The 20566-nt window shown below is 43.8% G+C and overlaps 1 protein-coding gene across 1 annotated transcript in view; it reads left to right on the forward strand.

Annotated features, from left to right (window-relative positions):
* The first annotated feature begins 1961 nt into the window (after positions 1–1961).
* Positions 1962–20566, forward strand: part of CHSY1 (chondroitin sulfate synthase 1) — a 60862-nt gene continuing 42257 nt past the window's right edge. Inside the window, exons 1-2 of the mRNA XM_006211490.3 lie at positions 1962–2835; positions 17321–17816. Coding sequence (XP_006211552.2) covers positions 2513–2835; positions 17321–17816 — 819 coding nt within the window. The 5' untranslated portion in view covers positions 1962–2512. The remainder of the gene's footprint in view (positions 2836–17320; positions 17817–20566) is intronic.

The raw sequence follows: 20566 nt of genomic DNA on the forward strand, positions 1-20566 counted from the left end.
TCATGAAATTGAACATTTATATTTTGCCAGATTTGTGCTTTATGGAAATCATTGTGAATTATGGGGCTGTTGCTGAATTTGGGGGATCTGGTGACTACTCGGCATTTGTGGCTTATGGTCTTACTGGAAACCCCTTTGGGTGGTTTTAGAGCCTGTAATTCATGGTTATGTGTTCTGTATTTTTCTCAAGACCACTGTTGGAATCCTGTATTCACTGCATAATGAGTATTTTATTTTTAGATGTGGATCACCTCTTAGGGAGGGAGTCTGTGGGAAGGTGGGCAATGAACTATTTCTGACATAAATCACAAATGCCAAAGAAAGTGGTGATACTCAAAGAATAAACAAGAGTGACCACCATTCAATTGCAGAGATGGTATCTGTATCTTCCACAAGGTGGCACTTTAAATTGGGTAATATTTCAATCATTTGGTCATTTTAGCAATGAAGAAAAACCCAAGAATTATTCCATGCATGCTTATTTTCTGTCCCTCATTCCTGGGTTCATTTGATTAAATGAAGGGAAGATGTCAGGCCCAGGAAAGTAACTTAGTCTCCAGGAGTTTCACTTAAAAAACCCCAATACACTGCGACTAAGTAACAAGACTAATATTTCTCTGTACAAACGTTTGTTGTAAGGGTGCTTTCTCGGCTTTTATTGCCTTAGCAGAGTTTTCTTTTTTTTTTTTAAGGGGAAAAGCATAAAATTTAAAATCCATCATAACATCTACAAAACAGAAAAGACTCAGACATAGTAAAGTTATGGTTACCGAGGGGGAAAGGGGATGGGAAGAGATACCTTTGGGAGTTTGAGATTTGCAAATACTAACAACTATATATAAAATAGATTTTTAAAAAATGAGTATCTTCTGTATAGCATAGGGAACTATATTCAATATCTTGTAGTAACCTGCAATGAAAAGAATATGAAAATGAATGTATGTACATATATGTACGACTGAAATATTATGCTGTACACCAGAAATTGACACACTGTAAACTGACTACACTTCAGTAACGAAAAATAAAAAAGAAAAGAAGAAAAAAAAATCCATCATAGAGAAGCCGGTTCTCAAAACCTGTCTTTAGAAATCCACAGCACTTTTAATGGACAGACTATGTTAAAATATTGACAAAGATTCTGATTAGAGATACTAGCTGAGTATCTGCCCACATAGAATATAAATAAAACAGTATTAGCATCACCTACCATTTCTTCAACATCCATTAAATGCTAGTACTGTTAGGATCTTGGACATCAAGTAAGCCTTTTTTTTTTTTTTAGCTTAGAAGCTAGTGGCAGGGAACAAGGTAACTGAATTCACGGTTCACTCTCCAAGCGTGCACGTCTCAAACGGCTCCTGAACTGTTTATTCTATACGTGCTCACTCCTGCCCACACGGCGGCGGGAACAAAGATACAGTGTGAATCGAGAAGACGCGAGGAAGGTAGCCGGTGAGGTCCGCCTGGCTGGAGGGCAGGGCGTGGGCAGTGGGGTTTATTTGAGGACAGTCTATGCAGGAAGAACGAGTGGTTCGTGGAGAGTCTGGGGACTAAGAAGCCCTTTCTTCAAAAATCCCTCCTAAAATTCACGCTGCCGACGCATCTTGCAGAACCAGGCGGCCAACAGGCACTGCCCCTCGGAGGAGATGCCCCTTGGGCCGGTGCTGGGCGCCGCCGCCGGGCGTCCGAACGCGGGCCAGCGGGGGCGTGGTCGCCGGGCGGATAACGGGCTGCTGGGCGCCGCGGTCCGGGCCCCTGCAGGCGCCGAGCCCGGCCCCACGCCCCCTCCGCCCCGGCGGCCCCGCCGCAGACCGCGCAGGCCGGGCGGGGCGGGGCGGACTCCGAGCCCGTCTGGAGGATTTTTTTTTTTTCGTCAAACTTTGGCCACGTGAACCGCCCCCCATTCACTTTTGCGCCAATCGGGCGGCGCGGACGGATCCCGAGAGGGGCCAGGCCCCGCCGCCGCCGGGGCCGCTTCATAACGCGCCGTGCGTGACGTGAGGGGCGCCTGTTGCAATGGCGAGCTAAGCCGGAGGATGTGCAGCTGCAGCGGCGGCGCCGGCCACGAAGACGACGGGGGCGGGCGCAGCGCCAGCGGAGCCAAGCCAGCCAGGGGACGCGGGCAGGGCGGGACGCGGGCTCGGGCTCCGCTGCCACTGCCGTCGCCGTCGCGCTGGCCCCGCGCCCCCGCGCGCGAGCGGGAGGAGCCGCCGCCGCCGCCTCGCGCCCGAGCCGCCGCCGGCGCTCGCCGGGCATGGTCCCCTCTTAAAGGCGCAGGCCGCGGCGGTGGGGGTGGGCGTGCGGAACAAAGCGCCGGCGCGGGGCCTGCGGGCGGCTCGGGGGCCGGGATGGGCGCGGCGGGCCCGCGGCGGCCGCGGCGCTGCCCGGGCCGAGCTTCGCGGCGCTAGGGCGGGCTGGCCTCCGCGGGCGGGGGCGGCGGGCTGAAGGCGCGCGGAGCCTGCGGCGGCGGCGGCGGCGGCGGCGGCCCGGCGGGCGGAGCGGCGCGGGCATGGCCGCGCGCGGCCGGCGTGCCTGGCTCAGCGTGCTGCTCGGACTCGTGCTGGGCTTCGTGCTGGCCTCGCGGCTCGTCCTGCCCCGCGCCTCCGAGCTGAAGCGAGTGGGCCCGCGGCGCCGCGCCAGCCCCGAGGGTTGCCGGCCCGGGCAGGCGTCTGGGGCTTCCCAGGCTGGCGGGGCGCGCGGTGATGCGCGGGGGACGCAGCTCTGGCCGCACGGCCCAGCCCTGGATGGCAGCGCACGCGACAGGAACTTTCTCTTCGTGGGAGTTATGACCGCCCAAAAATACCTGCAGACCCGCGCTGTGGCTGCCTACAGGTGAGCCCCTGCTCCCCGGGCACCGCCTCCTGCATGCAGCATCCCAGCCGGGTGCCCTGCGGATCCACCCGTGGCTCGTGCCTTTGCCAGCTTCCCAGACCCAAGGCTCCCGGGGTTGCTGTGGAATAGGGTGCCCCTCGGGCGATGTCGGGCATTGGCGGCGGAGGTCAGAGGCGGGATGGTGAGCGTCGCGCTCAAGAGCAATGGCTTTGAGATTAGACGGACCAGGGTGGGCCTTCTGGGTGTGGTCCTCTCAGACTTTCTGCAGGACACTTTAGCTTTCCATGTCCAAGCCCTGTCCTTTGTTAAGTGGGCCTGACAACGTATTTCCCTCATAAGGTTGTTGGAAAAACTTAGCACAGTGCCTGTGTTAGCGGTGACAGTGGTGGTTATTACTTGATTCTCTGAAGTCTACACCTTTATCCTTGCAGAACTGGAGCCGATGTAAATTAATCTGATAAGAGCCCTTCCACTGGTAGATTTCACTGTTGGACTCATTGCTGTAAATGACAGAGGTATCCACTGCACACTCAGCCACGCCAGTCTGTTCAGTGAACGCCCATGGTAGATTTGGTATTAACTAGCCCCTTTTAGTGATGTGTGTTATCCAGTATCTGACCCCTAGTTGGCCATATGAGTCATAAAAGTGGCAGGAATCATGTTCAGGATTAACAGAAGGATTAGACAAAGTAATCTTTAGAAGAGAAAGAGGTGATTTTGGAATGGCACATTTGTATTGGAATGAATTTGAGGTAGAAAAAGGATGTAGATTCAGTAAAGGGCTTTAATGGAAACCTTATGCTTGTGAAGTGCAGAAATTCTGACTGTACCGATGGCAGTTGGGATTCATCCAGCCTCAGAACAAACCAGTGTGGGGAGATCCTCTGGGAATGGACTTTCAGAGCAGTCATTGCTGGGCAAGGCCAAGATGGTTGCTGTTGGTTCTTAATTTACAGCCAATACCCTTATAACTTCAGCTTTTAAATCTAGTTTTGGTCTAAATTTTTAGGGATTGGCTGTTGTGAGGGGAAAAGCATGTTCTTCTAAGGGAGGAAGTAAAGGATTGAAAAGGAGTATGAAAGAATAGTAGAGGTCTGCCCTTTCATTCCCCGTTCCTATGTGTTTCTATTAGGATCTTGTTTAAGTCCAGAGCCCAGCTTCTTCCAGGAAAGGTCCTGAGTGCCTGAAAAGCTCAGACATGTTGGTACTGTAAATTGGACTAATTTGGGAGCCCGGAGATCAAGCTTTTCTCCCAGGTCTACCATTAATTACCTGGAATTTTATGTGAATTGTGCTTTTGGACAAAAGAAACATCCACATCAGAAATTGAGGATGAGCTGTATAAATTGTTTACAGTATGGTTTTGAAAGTAAATCTACGTGACTGCAGTTTGGGGACAAGTCCTTTGAAATCACAGCTTTGGGACAATTACCAGAGTAGTGTTTGTTGGAATAGTAGATGGTGTGATTCTTTGCTCCCCAGATACATTTTCACAGATACAAAATCAACATATACAAGCCCATAGGGGTCCTAGTACAGTGGTGGCGCTCAGGAAATGTAACGCAAACGAGACCTACTAGTTAATATCCAACATTTGGAGATGATCTTTTCCCGAAGCCCATGCTTGACGCTCTGCTCTTGGCTTGCTTTCTAAATCTCTCTCTCTCTTTTATCTCATTGTTTATTTTCTTTAAGGCAGTTAGGGGAAAGTAGAAACACACCATTTGCCCTCTGGCTGTTGTTTGTGACAACTCTGCCTTTCTGATAAAACCCTTAGCAGGAAGCAGCGTATCCTATTCTGTCAACTTACCTCTTTTTGTATCTCTCTGATCTTAAGAACTCACATTAGTTGGAGCCTGGGGGTGGACCTACCTCGCTGGTTAAGGTCCTCTGCTTCTCAGCCTGTCAACCCTGTGTTTAGACTGGCTGCAGGAGATGGCACAAGATGATTTCAGCCTTAAGGAACTTTCGGGGAAGGCCAAAATTGGGATGGAGGTTATAGGGTGTAACATGATTATGGCTTTGCTGTGCTTTGCAGCCTGGGCCAAATGTCCACACTCAGCTCTTAAATCGGAAGTTTCAAGCACAGTTCAGTATAAAAAAGTCAGCTCGAGTCTTCTAGCACAAGGTAGAATCTAGTTTGGTACTGAGTGTGCTCAGTTTTACATTTCCCCTGAGAGGCAAATTCATTCTTTACCTCAGGAAAAAAAACCTCAGTGATTTTTGTTTTTATTTATTAAAGTAAAAGAATCGCTTGGCTCGTGGGTTGAAGGAGATGGCAGTGTTTTTATGAAGATGGCACTATGGTGTATTTTTACACTAGGGTATTGAAAATGTTAGAATTCAGATCTAGGGACTAGTAACTATCTGAGATCCAGAAAGGAGCTTAAAAAAAGCCTTTGAAAAATCCAGGGAGGTGCACCCATCTGCACTAAAAGTAGTGCCCTTTAGTGGTGAAATAGCTCCATTGTTACTGATTTTTACTTTCCAGAGTTGCCATGTGCTTAAAGTGGGGAGAGGGACCACCAAGAGATGTTAGCAGTGCAGTGACAGCAGATAGCAGACAAGAAGCAGATTTTAACAAGCAGGCAGAACAAAATTTAAATCACAGCCCATCAGAGACAGGCCGAGGCTAACTTCTTCCTAGGCACTGAGCAGATACCATAGTTAAGTTCATAGGAGGGGTCCTGGTTCATCAGAATGTTCCAGTATGCTTAGGATTTGTCCTTTTGTTTAACCAACACATTCATGGTCCCTTGGGTCCAGACTCTGAGTGTTGGGGACACAAGGGTGAAGATGCTTGCTCTCCTGAGCTGCTGTTTCAGTGGATGGGACAGACACTAAAAAGAGGGTTTCAGCTGGTGATGAGTGCTGTGGAGAAAATAGAATAGAGGAAGGGCAGGGTGGGGTGGTGTCATCTCTCTGTTAGGTGGTTGGGGAAGGCCTTGGAGAACGTGGTGTCTGGGCTAGGATCTGATAATGAGGAGCCGTTGGTGGGACTGTCGTTGATAAGCATGTGAGGCAGAGGGAAGAACTGGTAAGTTACAGGGCAGCAACCAGCTTAGACAGGAACCTGAGGGTCAGTGAAAGAAAGAGGACAAGGCCAGAGTGTATATTGTCTCCTGGAATTTTATGCTAAGTCAATTAGGAAGCCTTTGGAGGGTTAGATGGGAAAGAGGGATTGCTTTATGTTCTGGAAAGTTAATTTTGCCTGTCGTGTGGAGAATGGGTTGTAGGGGAGCAAGGAGATGTTAGGAGATGGTCCAAGTGGAGATGAGGGTGGCTGAGACTAGTGTGGTAGCATTGGGGCTGGAGAGAAGAGGATGGTTCAGGGCTTAGGCTGGAGTTAAAGATGTGTTGACCGAATGCTCACAGGGGTGAGGCAAAGAGGAATTAACGATGACTTCTTGGATTTTTTCCTTGAAAGGCAGGGTGGTGGGTCGTGATGTCATTTCTTGAAATGGGGAAAGCTGGAGGAGGAATAGATTTAGGGGGAAGAGGTTAAGTCAGCAGAGATCTGGTTTTGCACAGGAACAAGTGAATGCATCCTTAGCCTTACGCATGTAATGACTTTAAAAAGGAATTGAGAGAAGATTTATATCTGAAATGATTACGGTGTTGGAGCTCCCCGAGGGTTCTGGGTAGCTGAGGTTCTACAAATAAACATAATTTTTTTTTTTACTCACCGGCAAAGTATTTGTATTTTAGGTAATTTCACTTTAAAATGGTTCTGTGATTCCTGCAGAGTAGTTCATTTTGCTGGTTAGTGACGGTTCATCAGAACTCTTAGCGGGGTTCCTTGTGTCTTTTGTTATTAGGTGCAATTCATATTTTTTCCATATTTTTTCTTATGTTGTTTGATATGCAGAAGTTAGATGTTCATGTAGTTCAGTCTTTTTTTTCTTTTCTTTTCTTTCTTTTAGACTTTAGGGTTGTTTTTTCCCCTAAGCTCAGAAAGTTTTATTGCCCTGGAGAGATTTTTTTTTTTCAAGTAACATTTTTTTTCTGATTCTAGAAAGGATCAGAAATCATCTTAGCTTCATTTTTTCCCCAAATGGTACATTGTCTCAGGACCATCTGTTGAATAAGCTCCCATTTCCCTACCAATTTGAAATGCCATCTTCATCATACTCAAAATTCCTGGGTATGTTTTTGGACTTCCTATTTTGTTCCATTGATCTTTCTGTTTGTTCTTGTGCCAGTACCACCCGTTGAAGTTACTGGAGGTTGAATAATATTTTAATATCCGGAAGACAAGTTCCCCTTTGTTACTCTTCTATTTCAAACATTTCTTGGCATATACTTACCTGTTCATGCTTGGAGAGTTTTGATGCTGCTTATACTTTTTTTAATTAATGGTTTGATAAAAAAGAGAAAAGCATCCATGTTTAGCTCTTTAGTCCATTTTTATGCCCAGAACACTAGGTTAATCCAACACCTTTTGTTTATCTTGATTCTTGCCTCCCCTGGGTTGAAAATGGGGAAACTGTTTGTTCTTTCTTTACTTTCTCAGAGGAAAGAGGTAGATGGTTTCCCTTCTTTGCCCCAGGGGCGCGAAAGGGCACCATTAAGGACTCGCATCAGTCTGTAGGGAATTGTGGGAAGAAAGTTTGAGAAACACTAGCTGTAGATAAAGGAATCTTACTGCTGGATTTTTTTTTTTTTTTTTTTTACCAGTTAATGGCCTCTTCCTAATGCTTTAAATGAAGGCAGGCTGTTCCTTTTACCAACCTTAATGAGCAACGCTCAGAGTTCTCTCCTTCTTTCTTGAACTCAGTAAACTATGTTTATCTTGAAACAGTTTAGAGCCATGCTTGCTTTCTCAGATAGAATTCAGTTTGGCAAAAACTTACTGAAAGCCTTCTGTGATCCACATCATCCACCTGGAAGTGAACTTCTGGGGCACAACCCATTTCACGTTATGAATTACAGGTGTGAGAAAACTAGTGAAAATTGCAATTCTGAAGGTGAGTTGAGGGTCACATGTCATGGTTCCAGGTCCTGATGCCTTCAGACAGTTAGAAGTTTCCAAGGACGTTGTAGTTGTCAGTGCATGATTGTGTTTTCACCGCATTGGCAGTTTTAGCTTCTCCCCGTCCATTAATAAAGCTGCTGTTTATTGGAAATAGATTAATAATTCTATTCCTGCCGAGTTCATCATCCAGGGTAGGAAACAGATGATAATCCTGGGTGGTAGGGGCCCACAGGGTGCCTGGACTAGTTACTGTGTGGGTATGGAAGAAACAGGCCTACACTGACATAAAGGGGCTCCAGGAAGGTCTCATCACTTTCTTACTTACCCTTCTTCCCTTCTTTAGTCTTGAAGGATGAGCAGGAGATTTGGAGGCAGGGACAGGGACGTTCCTGGAGACATGGAATGGTCGGAGGTAGTGGAGGGATAGTGATGAAGGACAGTTCATTGGGGCTGGGGTCTGAGATGCAGCACTTCCTCTAGAAATTTTTCCAAAGCAATTTAAAGATGTGCTCAAGACCAAAGTGGAAATTTCAGATATCTTTGGTGTCCTGCAAAGCTGGGGACCACTGATTCCACTGATTTACCCAGACTGGGATCTGCTTCTCTAACTTTAAAAAACAGTGTGGCTGAAATATGTTTACTGGAATTAATGAGTACGTTTTAAAGTTGTATACCCAGTATGAGACTGCTTTTGTTTAAAAATTAAGTAAAGTAAAATGTTCGTGTTTATGTGACATAGAAAAGAAAGTGTAAAAGAATACACATGCCATGATGTTGAGTGACTTTTCATATTCTTGGCACTTCTCTGTATTTTGAGCACTTAAATTGTAATAAAGCGACAAACTACAGTTTTTTTTTTTTTTTAAAGGAGGTGACAGCTCTTGGGAGGAAATGTGAGTGTAGTTTTGAGTGGTTAAATTGTAGGTACCTGCAGGACTGCTGTGCACAGATGGCATATTGGCCTGGGGTTTCCTGGGGGTTCAAGTCAGGGTCATTCTTGTCTCAGTAACTGACAGTTGTTCCTGCCCCCAAATACAGGGCTAACACTTGTGTTTGATTACTGTAACTGTTTCCTCAGTTACTGTGACTCCCTGCTTCCAGGTGATACTTGGGGGAATCGGGTGGCAGCATTTTTAACGTGAGGGCCCCGGCTGCCACATCTTCATGTAAGTATTCAGCACCTCCACTTATTGTCAGTATCTTTTTGGCTTCTGGTTCTGGATGGAACTGGAGGAACAAGAAACTTAGTTACGATTTAAAAGTACTGAGGTTGTCCATCTCACCTTAATTCTGTGTCATTTTCTCAAGTGTTCATAGCTACCGTGTTTGCTCTGTAGTTGAGTACGTTTCTTCATGGGTGATTAAAAATAAGGTGTAGTCTGTTCTGAGTTGACATCAACTCTGAACTTGCAAAACTTGAGGATTATTGAAAATGTAGACTTTAATACCATTGAGACAATTGTTTTATAATCTTTACCTAGATACAGAGGCTGATTTTGTGTTAAATTTTGTTCTGTATGTTTCCAACCTAATGTCAGAAAATGATTGGGCAGAATTTACAGTAGCAAAGGGACCCAAATGCAGAAGGAAGGTTTCAAAGCTAACGTTCGAGTAAAGTCTTCTGGCCTTCAGTACCAGCCTAGACTCTGAAGGTGTCCCTGATGGGCAGGGCTTGGCCAGGCAGATAGAGTGGGAGGAAGTGGCTGAAGTGGGTGTAAAGCTTCTCTCCGTATCTGTGATGACTCTTTTCTCAGCCTTAGCAGCAGAGGAGGGACTGCAGAAGAAATGTGGGCGATGACCTGGGAGACAGGTGTGGGGATGGACAAGCCAGTAGGCTGGCCAGTGTCGGTGTTAAAGTCAGACTTCACTTGCATCCTGGCTTTGACATTTATTAGCTTTGTCATCGTAGGCAAATTACTTACCTGGCTCTTGAGCCTCAGTCTTCTCATCTGTAAAATGTGGGTCAGGGGACCTCTCACACCTCCTGGAGCTGTCATGAGGTTGAGTGTCTGATGCCCTCAGCACAGTGCCCCACATGCCTTAACTCCTCCGTGGCGGGTGGCTGTTGGCAGTTGGGAAGCAGGCTTGCTTCCAGGGAACACCTCAACAGAGGAAGACTGGCTTGCGAAAGAGTTGGCTAAATTGGGTTCAGTCTGGTTTTATTGTTTGCATTAAACAACACTGATTCTTCAAATTTTTTTGCTTAGAATTAGATTTCGAAACTAATTTTGGTTGTGCAGGATTCAGAATTAGTTGCATATTTACACTTTTAAGTATAGCAGCAAAATACGAACTGTATACAGTAGCTCTCCAAGACTTGAAGCTTTGGAAATGGATCATAAGGTCAGAATTTGCCTTCTGCCATTAACACTCCAAATTTTAATTCTTGTGTTTCAAAGAGGGTGTATTTGTGGTCTCTGCTGATGAGTATTCCCATTGTTTGCTGTGAACCTGGGCTCAGAGGGCAGGTTGCTCTTAGCTCTTAATACCTTGGAGCTGCCTCCTGGGCTGGTGCCCAGACCATTGTTGAGGTGGGAGGCTGTAATCCACCCATCAGTAGCTTGATTGAGGGTGAAAAAGGATCTCTAATGCTTGCTCTCACCTTAAGTCTGTTTTTTAGGATTAATGGTAAAGAGTCTAATTTGATTTTTCTTTTAAAAAATTTCCCCACCACTTGTGATCACTGTTATGTTTCCCCACCTCCTTCCAAAATGAACATGAGATTACTCACGTCAGAAAGTCATGCACAGTGAGACAGAATTTAAAAGAGGAAGCCGCATATCCGGAAGCCACATAAACAGAAGAGGGAACCTGGAGCTAAGTACTCTGACTGCAGTGCTCCCCACACCAAAACAAGACACGGAGATACCGGGCTGAATAAGGCTTATAACGTCCTGCCTATCACTGGAGGTGCTCCTTCAGCTCCAGGAGAGGCCTTGAGTCCTCCCTGGGGAGCCTGGGAAGCCCTCTGGGTTCTCCCAGGCTCATAGCTGCTCTGCCTGGCAGCATAGAACTGTCCTCTATGTACTTTTTTTGGAAGGATTAGCTAAGATTGCTGCTCCGTCAGTCACCCTGTGCTTCCTGTAAGGATACTCAATGAATTTCCCGTACTTCCCTACCATAGATCAGGGGAGAAATTTTCCTGAGGTCCCAGTATCTAGAATCATTATTTCACTTAACCCTAAAGAGTGGGACACAGTCTTGTGACTTCTTGGTTGCCAGCTGAAAGACTTACAGCTGAATTTGGCCTCACCTTAGCAGACATAGAGGCCCCAGGGTGGCTGATGGGTCCTTCCACCGGTGTAGAGCTGAGTGGGCAGTCCCCGCCCGGATTCTCCCCTCCCTGCTACAGGCGCCACCTCCACTCCTTCCTCCCGCTTTCCTACGCTTGTTTTTCTTTGGCCTGGTTTTCTTGTTTATTCTTTTCATCCTGTATACATTTTGGTTAAGTTGTCTCAAATCCTTTCTGCAATGGGAGTTGACTGAAAAAAAAAAAAAGCATAACCAAAAAATTGAAAGATGTTTTATTTGGTAGACTTTCTGAGGACTCAAGCCGGGAAAACGGCCTCTCAGACCTCTCTAAGATACTGCTTGCTCCAAAGAAGCAAGGGAGGAGCCAGGATATACAGGAGTTTTTGCAACAAAGACCAAGTAGTCGGAACATCAAAAGATCACTGTTAATTGAAGAAAACCAGGCATCTCAAGTTAAGGAATTTAGGGCTTTTCTGTGTATGGGAAGGTGCAAAGGTCTGGGCTCATGGAGATCATGCCTTTGATGTGCACCTTAGCTGCCTGGGGCCAGTGTCCTGTACCTTCCATCGTGAGTTCCTCCCTCAAAGGGGGCACCACTGAGGGTGGCAGCAGAGGCTGGGCTGCCTGCTTGTCTCTATCCTGAGTTCCCTCCCATCCCTGTCAGGGGTGGTGGTAGCCGCTGTTGACTTGCTGGTCGCAGCATCCTTTGTTTACTGACATGGCTGACAGTATTTTCAATTCACATGGGGAAGAATATAAATGTATCCATTTAGTTCTTGTTACCTCTCAGTTCTGCAGGGGGGAAACTGTACTCTCCCTTCCTTTCTTGACTCCACATTCTGAGGTTATTTGATAATTTGAATCCTTTCAAACTTACCACAGTGACCATTAGACCACACACGTAATAGTAACTTGGGGGAACTCAGAAAAATCTCCCCTTCTTATTTATAAAACTTAATATAACTATTGAAGTTTAGAGAATGTGAAAGAACGTACTCAGTCTTCATTTTTTCTTAGTTTTTGTCCATTGGATAGAGTTTAAAAATTTTTTTATTACACAAATAAAATTATCTGTTTGGATGCTTTTTAGTTTAAAGCTTTCCCCTAGATTAAAAATAAAATTTCCCCCTAAACTCTAAATACAACTGTTTGTTGCAGAAAACTGAAAAAAAAATGTAGAAAACATGAAGAAAAGCAAATCTCTTCTGATTGTCTCTCCAAAAATAACCAGAGTAAACACTTTGGGGTAGAATTGTATTTTATTTTATTTTATATATGTGCTCTTGTTCCCTTATTAGTCTGTGTCACAAGTATCCTATTGCTTGCTTTTTAAGCTTACCCGTATATTAATAAGTGTGTACCCAGGACATTAGTCACGCCATAGATGCAGTTTTGTACAGAAATGTATTTTACATAGTTTTTCTTAGAGCGACATGAATGGAAGTGGAGACTGTTACTAAATCCTAACTCAGCAAAGCATTCCCCAGTGAAGCTAATGCTGGCCAGCTGCATTGCTTAACTGTGATTTAACTTGGTGTAGGGAGAGCATTTAGAAGCCCGGAGGAAAGGAAGATTGCTGACTTGGCACTCTCCGATTTCAGTTGTCTTATCTGTGCTTCAGCAAGAGTTGGTTATCAGTCCATTGAAAACTGAAGCTTTCCGGCAACGGCCTTTGCAGATGTTCTGTAGTTTAAATTAAGTGAGAGCCCTTTGCTCCTGGTAACAAATGTGTTGATGGCAAAGTTAACATTTGCTTATGAAAATAAAGAAAGCTGACTGGTTTCTGTCTCAGGAGGGGGGCAGCTTGCACCTTCAGCAGCATTTTCGTCATTTCTTTGAAATCATCGATGCCCTCCCCCTGGTTCCCTGGGGATGGTGACTCATGATTCATGTTCCAGAACTCTTGAACTTAATGGAGCCATTTAAGCTCAAGGTACCCTGAGTAAAAAGGTCCTAATTTCTTAAGATTGGAGGATTTACCAAAACTTTACATTGAGAGATTTTCCCCAAATCACCAGTTGTTTAAGAACAGAGAAGGGCAACATGAGGTTTTTCCCTGGCTTACCTAAAAAGGAAAAAGATGATAATTGGGTGGAGTGACTGTAAAACTGCAGAGAGGCTTTTAAGGGTGGTTTGAGGTTAGATTGTCTGTTTTTAAAATTAATTGGTTTCTCTTCTTGGACGAATTGCACCATTTCAAGTTACAGTTTAGGTATTAAATCGCATCAGTGATGGTGGTACCACTGCTGCTTCCATCACTGTATTCTCTGTGGCACGGCACGTAGGAAACAGGGCCGGACAAGGTGAATTTTGATCCTCAGTCTACTATGCAAGATTCTAGTGTTTTTAAGTGAAAACACTTCTAAAGTCTTTTAGACTGACATTGTCTTGAGAGTGATAGTAAAATAGAATTCTCTTATATAGCTTGAGTGTCAGGATTTTAACCAGAAATCAGAGCAGCAGCATTTTTCATAGTGCCTTCACTCAGATGTGTAATCTTGAGACTGACGATTCAAGTTCGGCCCCCACTTTACTGTCTCCCTTGTTTTTTTCTTTCAATACCCTATTTTACTTGCAAACTCTTTTTTTTTTAAGATTTTTTATTGATTTATGATCATTTTACAATGTTGTGTCAAATTCCAGTGTTCAGCACAATTATCTTATCTTCCCTAATAAGTCACACTTAGTAATGCTTGCCTCATGCCAAGCTGACTTCTAAGCACTTTGGATATCGTAATCCATTTAACCCTCACCACAACCCTGTAAGGCAGGTACTAATACTATCCCCACTTTACAGATCAGGAGGGAGAAACACAGAGTTAAGTCACCCAACGTGAAGCCAGGATTCTCACCCCAGCAGCCTGATTCCGGCGTCCATGCTCTTAAGGATCAAACACTGTATTGTCTTCCCAGCAGCTTGTTCCCAGGCGTGTCTCCCCAACCCCAAGCTCTCAGTAATACCGTGGTGCTTCCATGGTTCAATGGCTTCTGGGGTTGGCTACTTTAGTACTACTTTGAACTTGTTCTGTTTTATTAATCACTGAAGCGGTTGTGTAGAAGCCAAAGTTAAGTTGATTTTATTCACTATTCTCTTAAAATCAATTGTAAGATCCTCTAGATTATTTAGCATTAAATTTATATTTCAGAAGTACCACGAGTGGTAGTAAGTTTCAACTCTAACATTCCTGTGGATTTTACCTCTTACTCATTGTATTCCCGTTGTGTTTTCATTATGTTGGTTTCTTTGCCTGTAAAAATGGTAGGAGATCTTAGTGCTTACCTGGAAATTTCTCTAAGATACGAGACAGAAATTTCTGCCCTTTTGCATACACTCAACACATGGCATCTTTAAGTCACTTATTTCACATGGGTGAGCAGTATTTATTGATCTCTATTATGTGCCAAGCACTGAAATTATTTATGTTTTTCAAAAATCGCTGTGACTGCCAGACAAAAGTCATTTCTGCATAAACGGAGGAATCAGGGGCTCCTTGACTTGGATGAGGGGTCTTCTCTCAGTACAACTTCATCATCGCTGACTTCCCCAGGCTGGGATGTGTCTATGATGTTCCTATGTCAGAAGAGTGTGCTTAAGTTATCACATGGTTTATTGTAGCTGGAGTTCATTCCCATTTTAAAGTGGACTTTTCTCTTTATGGCAGGGATTGATTTCTCTTTAAATTAATTGCCCTGTGCCTACTATGTTTACATCTTTTTTTTTCAGGAGCATATATCCTTTGTAAAAATGAAGTAAAGTACCCACTACAGCATGTGTAGTGCCTTCGGGTTTCGTATGTGTCAAATTCTTCGTTAAGAGTTCTGAAAGTAGCATAAGACTCCGTAGGTCCATTTTAAACCCAGGGCATTAAGGGAGAAACATGACAGCTACTGTGTAACATCCACTCTAAGATGCGCATTTTTTTTTCACATGTGAACACTTCTGAAATGAGGATGCGTTTTACAGTTGCTGGCATGATGTGATTGTGATTGGCTACACAGGCATACCTCAGAGATACTGTGGGAGTTCCAGGTTGTCTCAAAAAAAGCAAGTTATCACAAGAAAGCAAGTCACACAAATTTTTTTGGCTTCCCAGTGCATATAAAAGTTACATTTAGGCTATACTGTAGTCTGTTAAGTATGCGATGACATTATGTTTAGAAAGCAACGTACATATGTTGTTTAAAAAATACTTTCATTGCTAAAAAAGCTAACCATCATCTGAGCCTTCAGCAAGTGGGACTCTTTTTGCAGTAGTCACATCAAAGATCACCATAACAAATATAATAGTACCGAAAAAGCTTGAAATATTCCTAGAATTACCAGAGTGTGACACACAGACATGAAGTGAGCAAACGCTGTTGGAAGAAGTGGTGCTTGTTCCACGCACGGCTACCACAAATCTCCAATTTGTTTAAAGGAAGAAATGCAGTATTTGTGAAGTGCAGTAAAACAAGGCACACCTGTATTTTGTTCTTTGCTACTGGTACATAAAACAATGATGCATCTTATAATGACCATCCTAGAGTTGAGGAAATTGATAGATATTTAATCCTCAGACTTTTTCAGAAGCATGTTTGACAAAAGTTCAGTCTCATTAAATTTTTCCTCTGCTTGGATAAGTTTGAAGTCATTTTGTATTCCTTATATTTGGGTTAGGAAGAGAATTAAAAGCCAGTGATTGTTTTTTTGAGTATTTCATTGTAAGTTGTATTTAAAATTACCGGAGTGTTGCCATGCTTCAGAAATTTAGTTTTGCAAGATGAAAAAGTTCTGGAGATGGGTTGTAGTGATGATTGCAGGACAGTGTGAGTGACCTCATGCCATTGAACATCATACTTTATTTTAAAATGGTTAAAATGATTGATTTTAAGTTATACATACTTTATCACAGTTAAATTTTTTCCAAAACAGTAGTAATCATGTAAAAATTTCCCCCAATATAGAGCTACTTGGAATAAAAAGTGAAAGTCATCTTTACCTAATCCCAGCTCCTCCCCATTTCCCTACGTCTGTACCTGTTCCCCAGAGGTTGGTGTATCTTTTCAAGTATTTCTCTCCTACGGTTTACATAGTGAAGATAGGTATGCTTTTTGTTGGTCCTTCGTGTCTCTTTTCACTGTAAGAAATACAGTTGTAACAGTTAAGTAAGATAAAAATACATTGGGGAGGCCGTCATCTGGGAACTGTGCTTTTGATTGCATTAAGGCTAAATGTACTACTTCATTTATTCTCTGTGTTTTTCCCAGGAGCTGTCTGTATGTAAATGCATTTTTGTGGCTAGACTACCTCAGCTCTCAATACACAGCATAAGAAGGTATCAGGAAAAATGCGGCCTGATGGCCTTAAGGCGGTTGTTTGGCAGCGAGATTCTTCACTCTGTTTCCTCTGAATTGACCACTGATTCCTCTGGCAGTGAGATGAGCAAATTCCCCTTTAAGCTCTTGTAATTGAGAATACATGGCCCTTCACCTTGACTTCAGTGGCTTGTTGTGGCTTGGAAGCATCAGGCATCAGGGCCCCATCTCTGGGGGTCTGCAGGCCCTGCAGTCTCCCCCAGCCCCCTCACAACAGCCCCCCCCCGCCGCACGCTGCACTCCATCCGTGCCTGCTTCTTGTCCCTGGCGTTCACCCCATCTTGGGGAAGCTTTCTCTGCTCCGGGTGGGGTTTGCATTCTTTGTTTGCACGCCTGGCTTTCAGAGCACTTGCCTTCATTCACGATGAGGTGTGCGCTGGTGGGACTCGTGGGTAAACGTCCGGCCCTCCTCATGGCAGCTCCATGGCAGCTGCAGGGTCTGCATTTTGCTCACCACTCATCCCTGTGGCCTGGCACATACCTGGCACTTGACGAGCATTCAAAGAAAAAGCATCCAATGAACAATTTTATTTTTTAATTTTTGGTTTTATAGAGCCCAGAAACTTGTAGGTAAGGAGTTGATAATATCAAAAAATTAACCTGAATGTTTAGTCTTGGTGCCCTGACAATTTGGTTTTCAGCCATAGCTGAAACATAATTGTCCTGGAAATATGTTAACACATCATCATTTTTTGTTGTTGTTGTTGGGGTTCTTTTGAAAATGAATTAAGACTTTGCAATACCCGGTAACGTGGGTTTCCGTTAAGGGGAAGTAAGCAGATCAAGTAGCTTTTTATTATCCTTTTGAATGTGCAGTGATTCAACATGAGTAGATATAGGAATTTCTGGAAATGGGACGCTTGGAATAAACTGTTCTCTCACTGATGTTTATTTTAATTCCAGAACATGGTCCAAGACAATTCCTGGGAAAGTCGAATTCTTCTCTAGTGAGGGTTCAGACACATCGATTCCGATTCCAGTAGTGCCACTGCGGGGCGTGGACGACTCCTACCCACCCCAGAAGAAGTCTTTCATGATGCTCAAGTACATGCATGACCACTACTTGGACAAATATGAATGGTTTATGAGAGCAGATGACGATGTTTACATCAAAGGAGACCGTCTGGAGAATTTTCTGAGGAGTTTGAATAGCAGTGAACCCCTCTTTCTCGGACAGACGGGACTGGGCACCACGGAGGAAATGGGGAAACTGGCTCTGGAACCTGGCGAGAACTTCTGTATGGGGGGCCCTGGTGTGATCATGAGCCGGGAGGTTCTCCGGAGAATGGTACCTCACATTGGCAAGTGCCTCCGGGAAATGTACACGACCCACGAGGATGTGGAGGTGGGAAGGTGTGTCCGGAGGTTTGCCGGGGTGCAGTGTGTCTGGTCTTATGAGGTAAGAACAGAAGAAAATCTGTTACTTTTGTCATTAGTTCTGGACTAGTCATAGGAAACCATGAGTGATAATATCCTCCCTGAGGCTTAAAAATTGGTATTAACTTATTATACATTTTTTTACTTGATTCTTTTAATTTGAATTCCCTCTTAATACCTTTTCTCTTGGTTTTTAGAACATGCCTTGTGTACATTTGTCCTAATACCTCAGTTAATAAATAATGGTATTCGGGACCCAAAGAAAAGGTTTGCTGCAGGTCACAGTGATGTTTTCATGATTTTTCAGAAAAATTCATCTCATCTGATTTTGCAGATGTGATTGCAAATGTCCCTTTCTCCCAGAGGCCTCATCTGGTCATGTTGACCCACACAGTTTAGAAACTTACATGTTTTGAATTCATAAAATGAGTAATGATGTGAAAAAGCCAATAGTATTTGGCTTTGCATTTATTAAACTTAGACTTTTTTAGAGAGTTATTATGGTCTGTAATTTGTAATATAGTTGTTCGTTTCAGAATAGTCAATTTCTGAGTTATTTTGACACATACATGCAAATTTTTGAAGGAAACCTACTAAGAGATGTTTTCTCTTTAATAGTTCTGGAGAAAATGAGTTAGCTTTTTTGACTTTTGTTTTTATTGGCAGATATGCCCCTCTTGCCTGCAGTTGCAGGATGTGATATTAGTCAGAATGGAAAAAATTATTTAGGTTGTGTCGTGTTTAGATTGATAAACTACCGATAGTTGTGAGGAGCCGAGGGAATTGTTAGACCTTTTTCCAAGAAAGAGAAACTCGTTTTCAGATGTGAACCGTTAGTGTTTCTCCTGAGTTAGTTTTCTTAAGTGCTCGTGTGAAGAAATGGAATCCTTGCCTGTACTTGGCTTTTCCCCAGACTTGCTTTTAAATGTCTCTTAATCACTATTTTTTTCATTTGAACTTACAGGGAAGTGGACGTTTTCAAGTGTACCGGAAGTAGTCTACATGTAGTTTCTAATTATAAAAGATACATTTTAAAGCCCAAATGTGATCTGAGCGAACCCTCTGATCTCTGTGTGTGCCCCCCTGCACACGGGCCATTGCTTACTGGATCTAGGGGAGAATTCTATTGTCATGGATTTTTGCTACTGGGAAAGCTGTTTGGGGATTTTGTGCAGTTTTAAGCAAAATACAACTGGCAGTATTCCTGCATTTTCCCCGTCTTTAGTTAGTTTTAACCTTAACGTGTTTCATTATGGTTAAAATGTGTGATGCCTTGCATATTTTGGAGTGGCTTATGCTGCCTCCATCCCTGAAAAGCTGGCCTTCCTGCTGGAACTGTGAAGGGTAGGCCTGCCTTTGAGAGAGAATTTTTAAACCTCTGTGTCTGAGTGATATGCTGCTGTTAGATTATATATGCTGCCAGACAGATACCAGCAGAGCCAGTATCTTGAGTTTATCAGGACTTTGACCTAGCGTTTCGCCAAGATAGAGTGAGAAAGTTTTGTCCTGGGGACTTAGGGGTTGGGAGACAGTTTTGAGACTGTTTCCCTTTATTATGATGTAATCGCCCACGTTTTCTAAGGCCCGACGTCGGCGTTCTGGGAATCGTCCTGTCTGCACGCTTGGAGCTGTTGCTTAGACTCGATGCATCTGGTGAATGACCTTATTAGCTAAAGGGATCTGGTCGGGGAGGAAGCTCCCGCCCTGGGTCGCTCCCTGGCCCTGCCCAGGATCTCTCGAGTCAGCTTCTGCTGTCCCTGCTGCTTTGCGTTCCTCTAAGTGCCCGATGACCAGGGTTTTTCCTGGATGCTGCTGGCTTGCCCTCCACCCGGCATGTACCAGATGACTGTCCTTCTGTGGGAGAATATCTTCTCCCAGAGAGTGGCTTGTCTTTTCACTTTAAATGTGACATGTTTATTATATGCAGATTGTCAGTGTAGTCTCATTTGTTACTCTTTTCCCATGCAGTTTGTGCTTTCTCTGTCTTGGGACATTCTTCCCTTCCTTGGGTCACAGGAGTTTTCTATATATTTTTCTGTAAATTTAAAGTTTTGCCTTTCACATGTAGTTCTTCATCGTTAATCATTTTTTAAAAATCTGTCGGGACATTTACCATTTTATTAACTCTAATTTCTCTTCTGTTTCTTTTCTTAATTTTTTTTTTTTGTCGGGCTTTAAGTGCTTCTAACCTAAGTTGTCATTAGGATTTATCATTGTGTTCACCACTCAGGCAAGATTAATGCCTCATGTGCATGAGGAACTTCTATTAAACTTCCTGTAAATCTAGCTTCTCCATTAAGGCTCACATTACGAGAAATTATTGAGGTGGAGTCTTACGTTAAAGACAATTAACTTAAGCTATGGGTCTTGGAAGGTACTTATTTAGCTCTATTATAAACCTAGCCAGAAGGTGTAATTTTTTTTTTTTGCAAGTCGAAATAATACCTTGGGATTACGCTTACATAATTAAAGTGGATCCTCAGAAACAGCTGTCATAATCAAAATCCAAATTCATTTCTGAGCTTGTTTTGATTATTATTGGTGGTTAATTATTAATACATGACTTTAAAAACTTTATTTGGAAATGATTTTAATTTCACAGAAACATTACAGAGATTAAAAAAAAAACCACAAAGGACAAAGAACATCCATACACACTATACGTAGAGTAACCTGTTAAGGTTTTACTCCATTTGCACTATCATTTGCTTGTGTTCTGAGTGTGCTCCCCCCCCCGCCCCGAGATGTAGACTTAACCCACCACTACTTTAG

The sequence above is a fragment of the Vicugna pacos genome, chromosome 27, assembly GCF_048564905.1.
Source record: "Vicugna pacos chromosome 27, VicPac4, whole genome shotgun sequence".
NCBI classification, from domain to species: Eukaryota; Metazoa; Chordata; class Mammalia; order Artiodactyla; family Camelidae; genus Vicugna; species Vicugna pacos.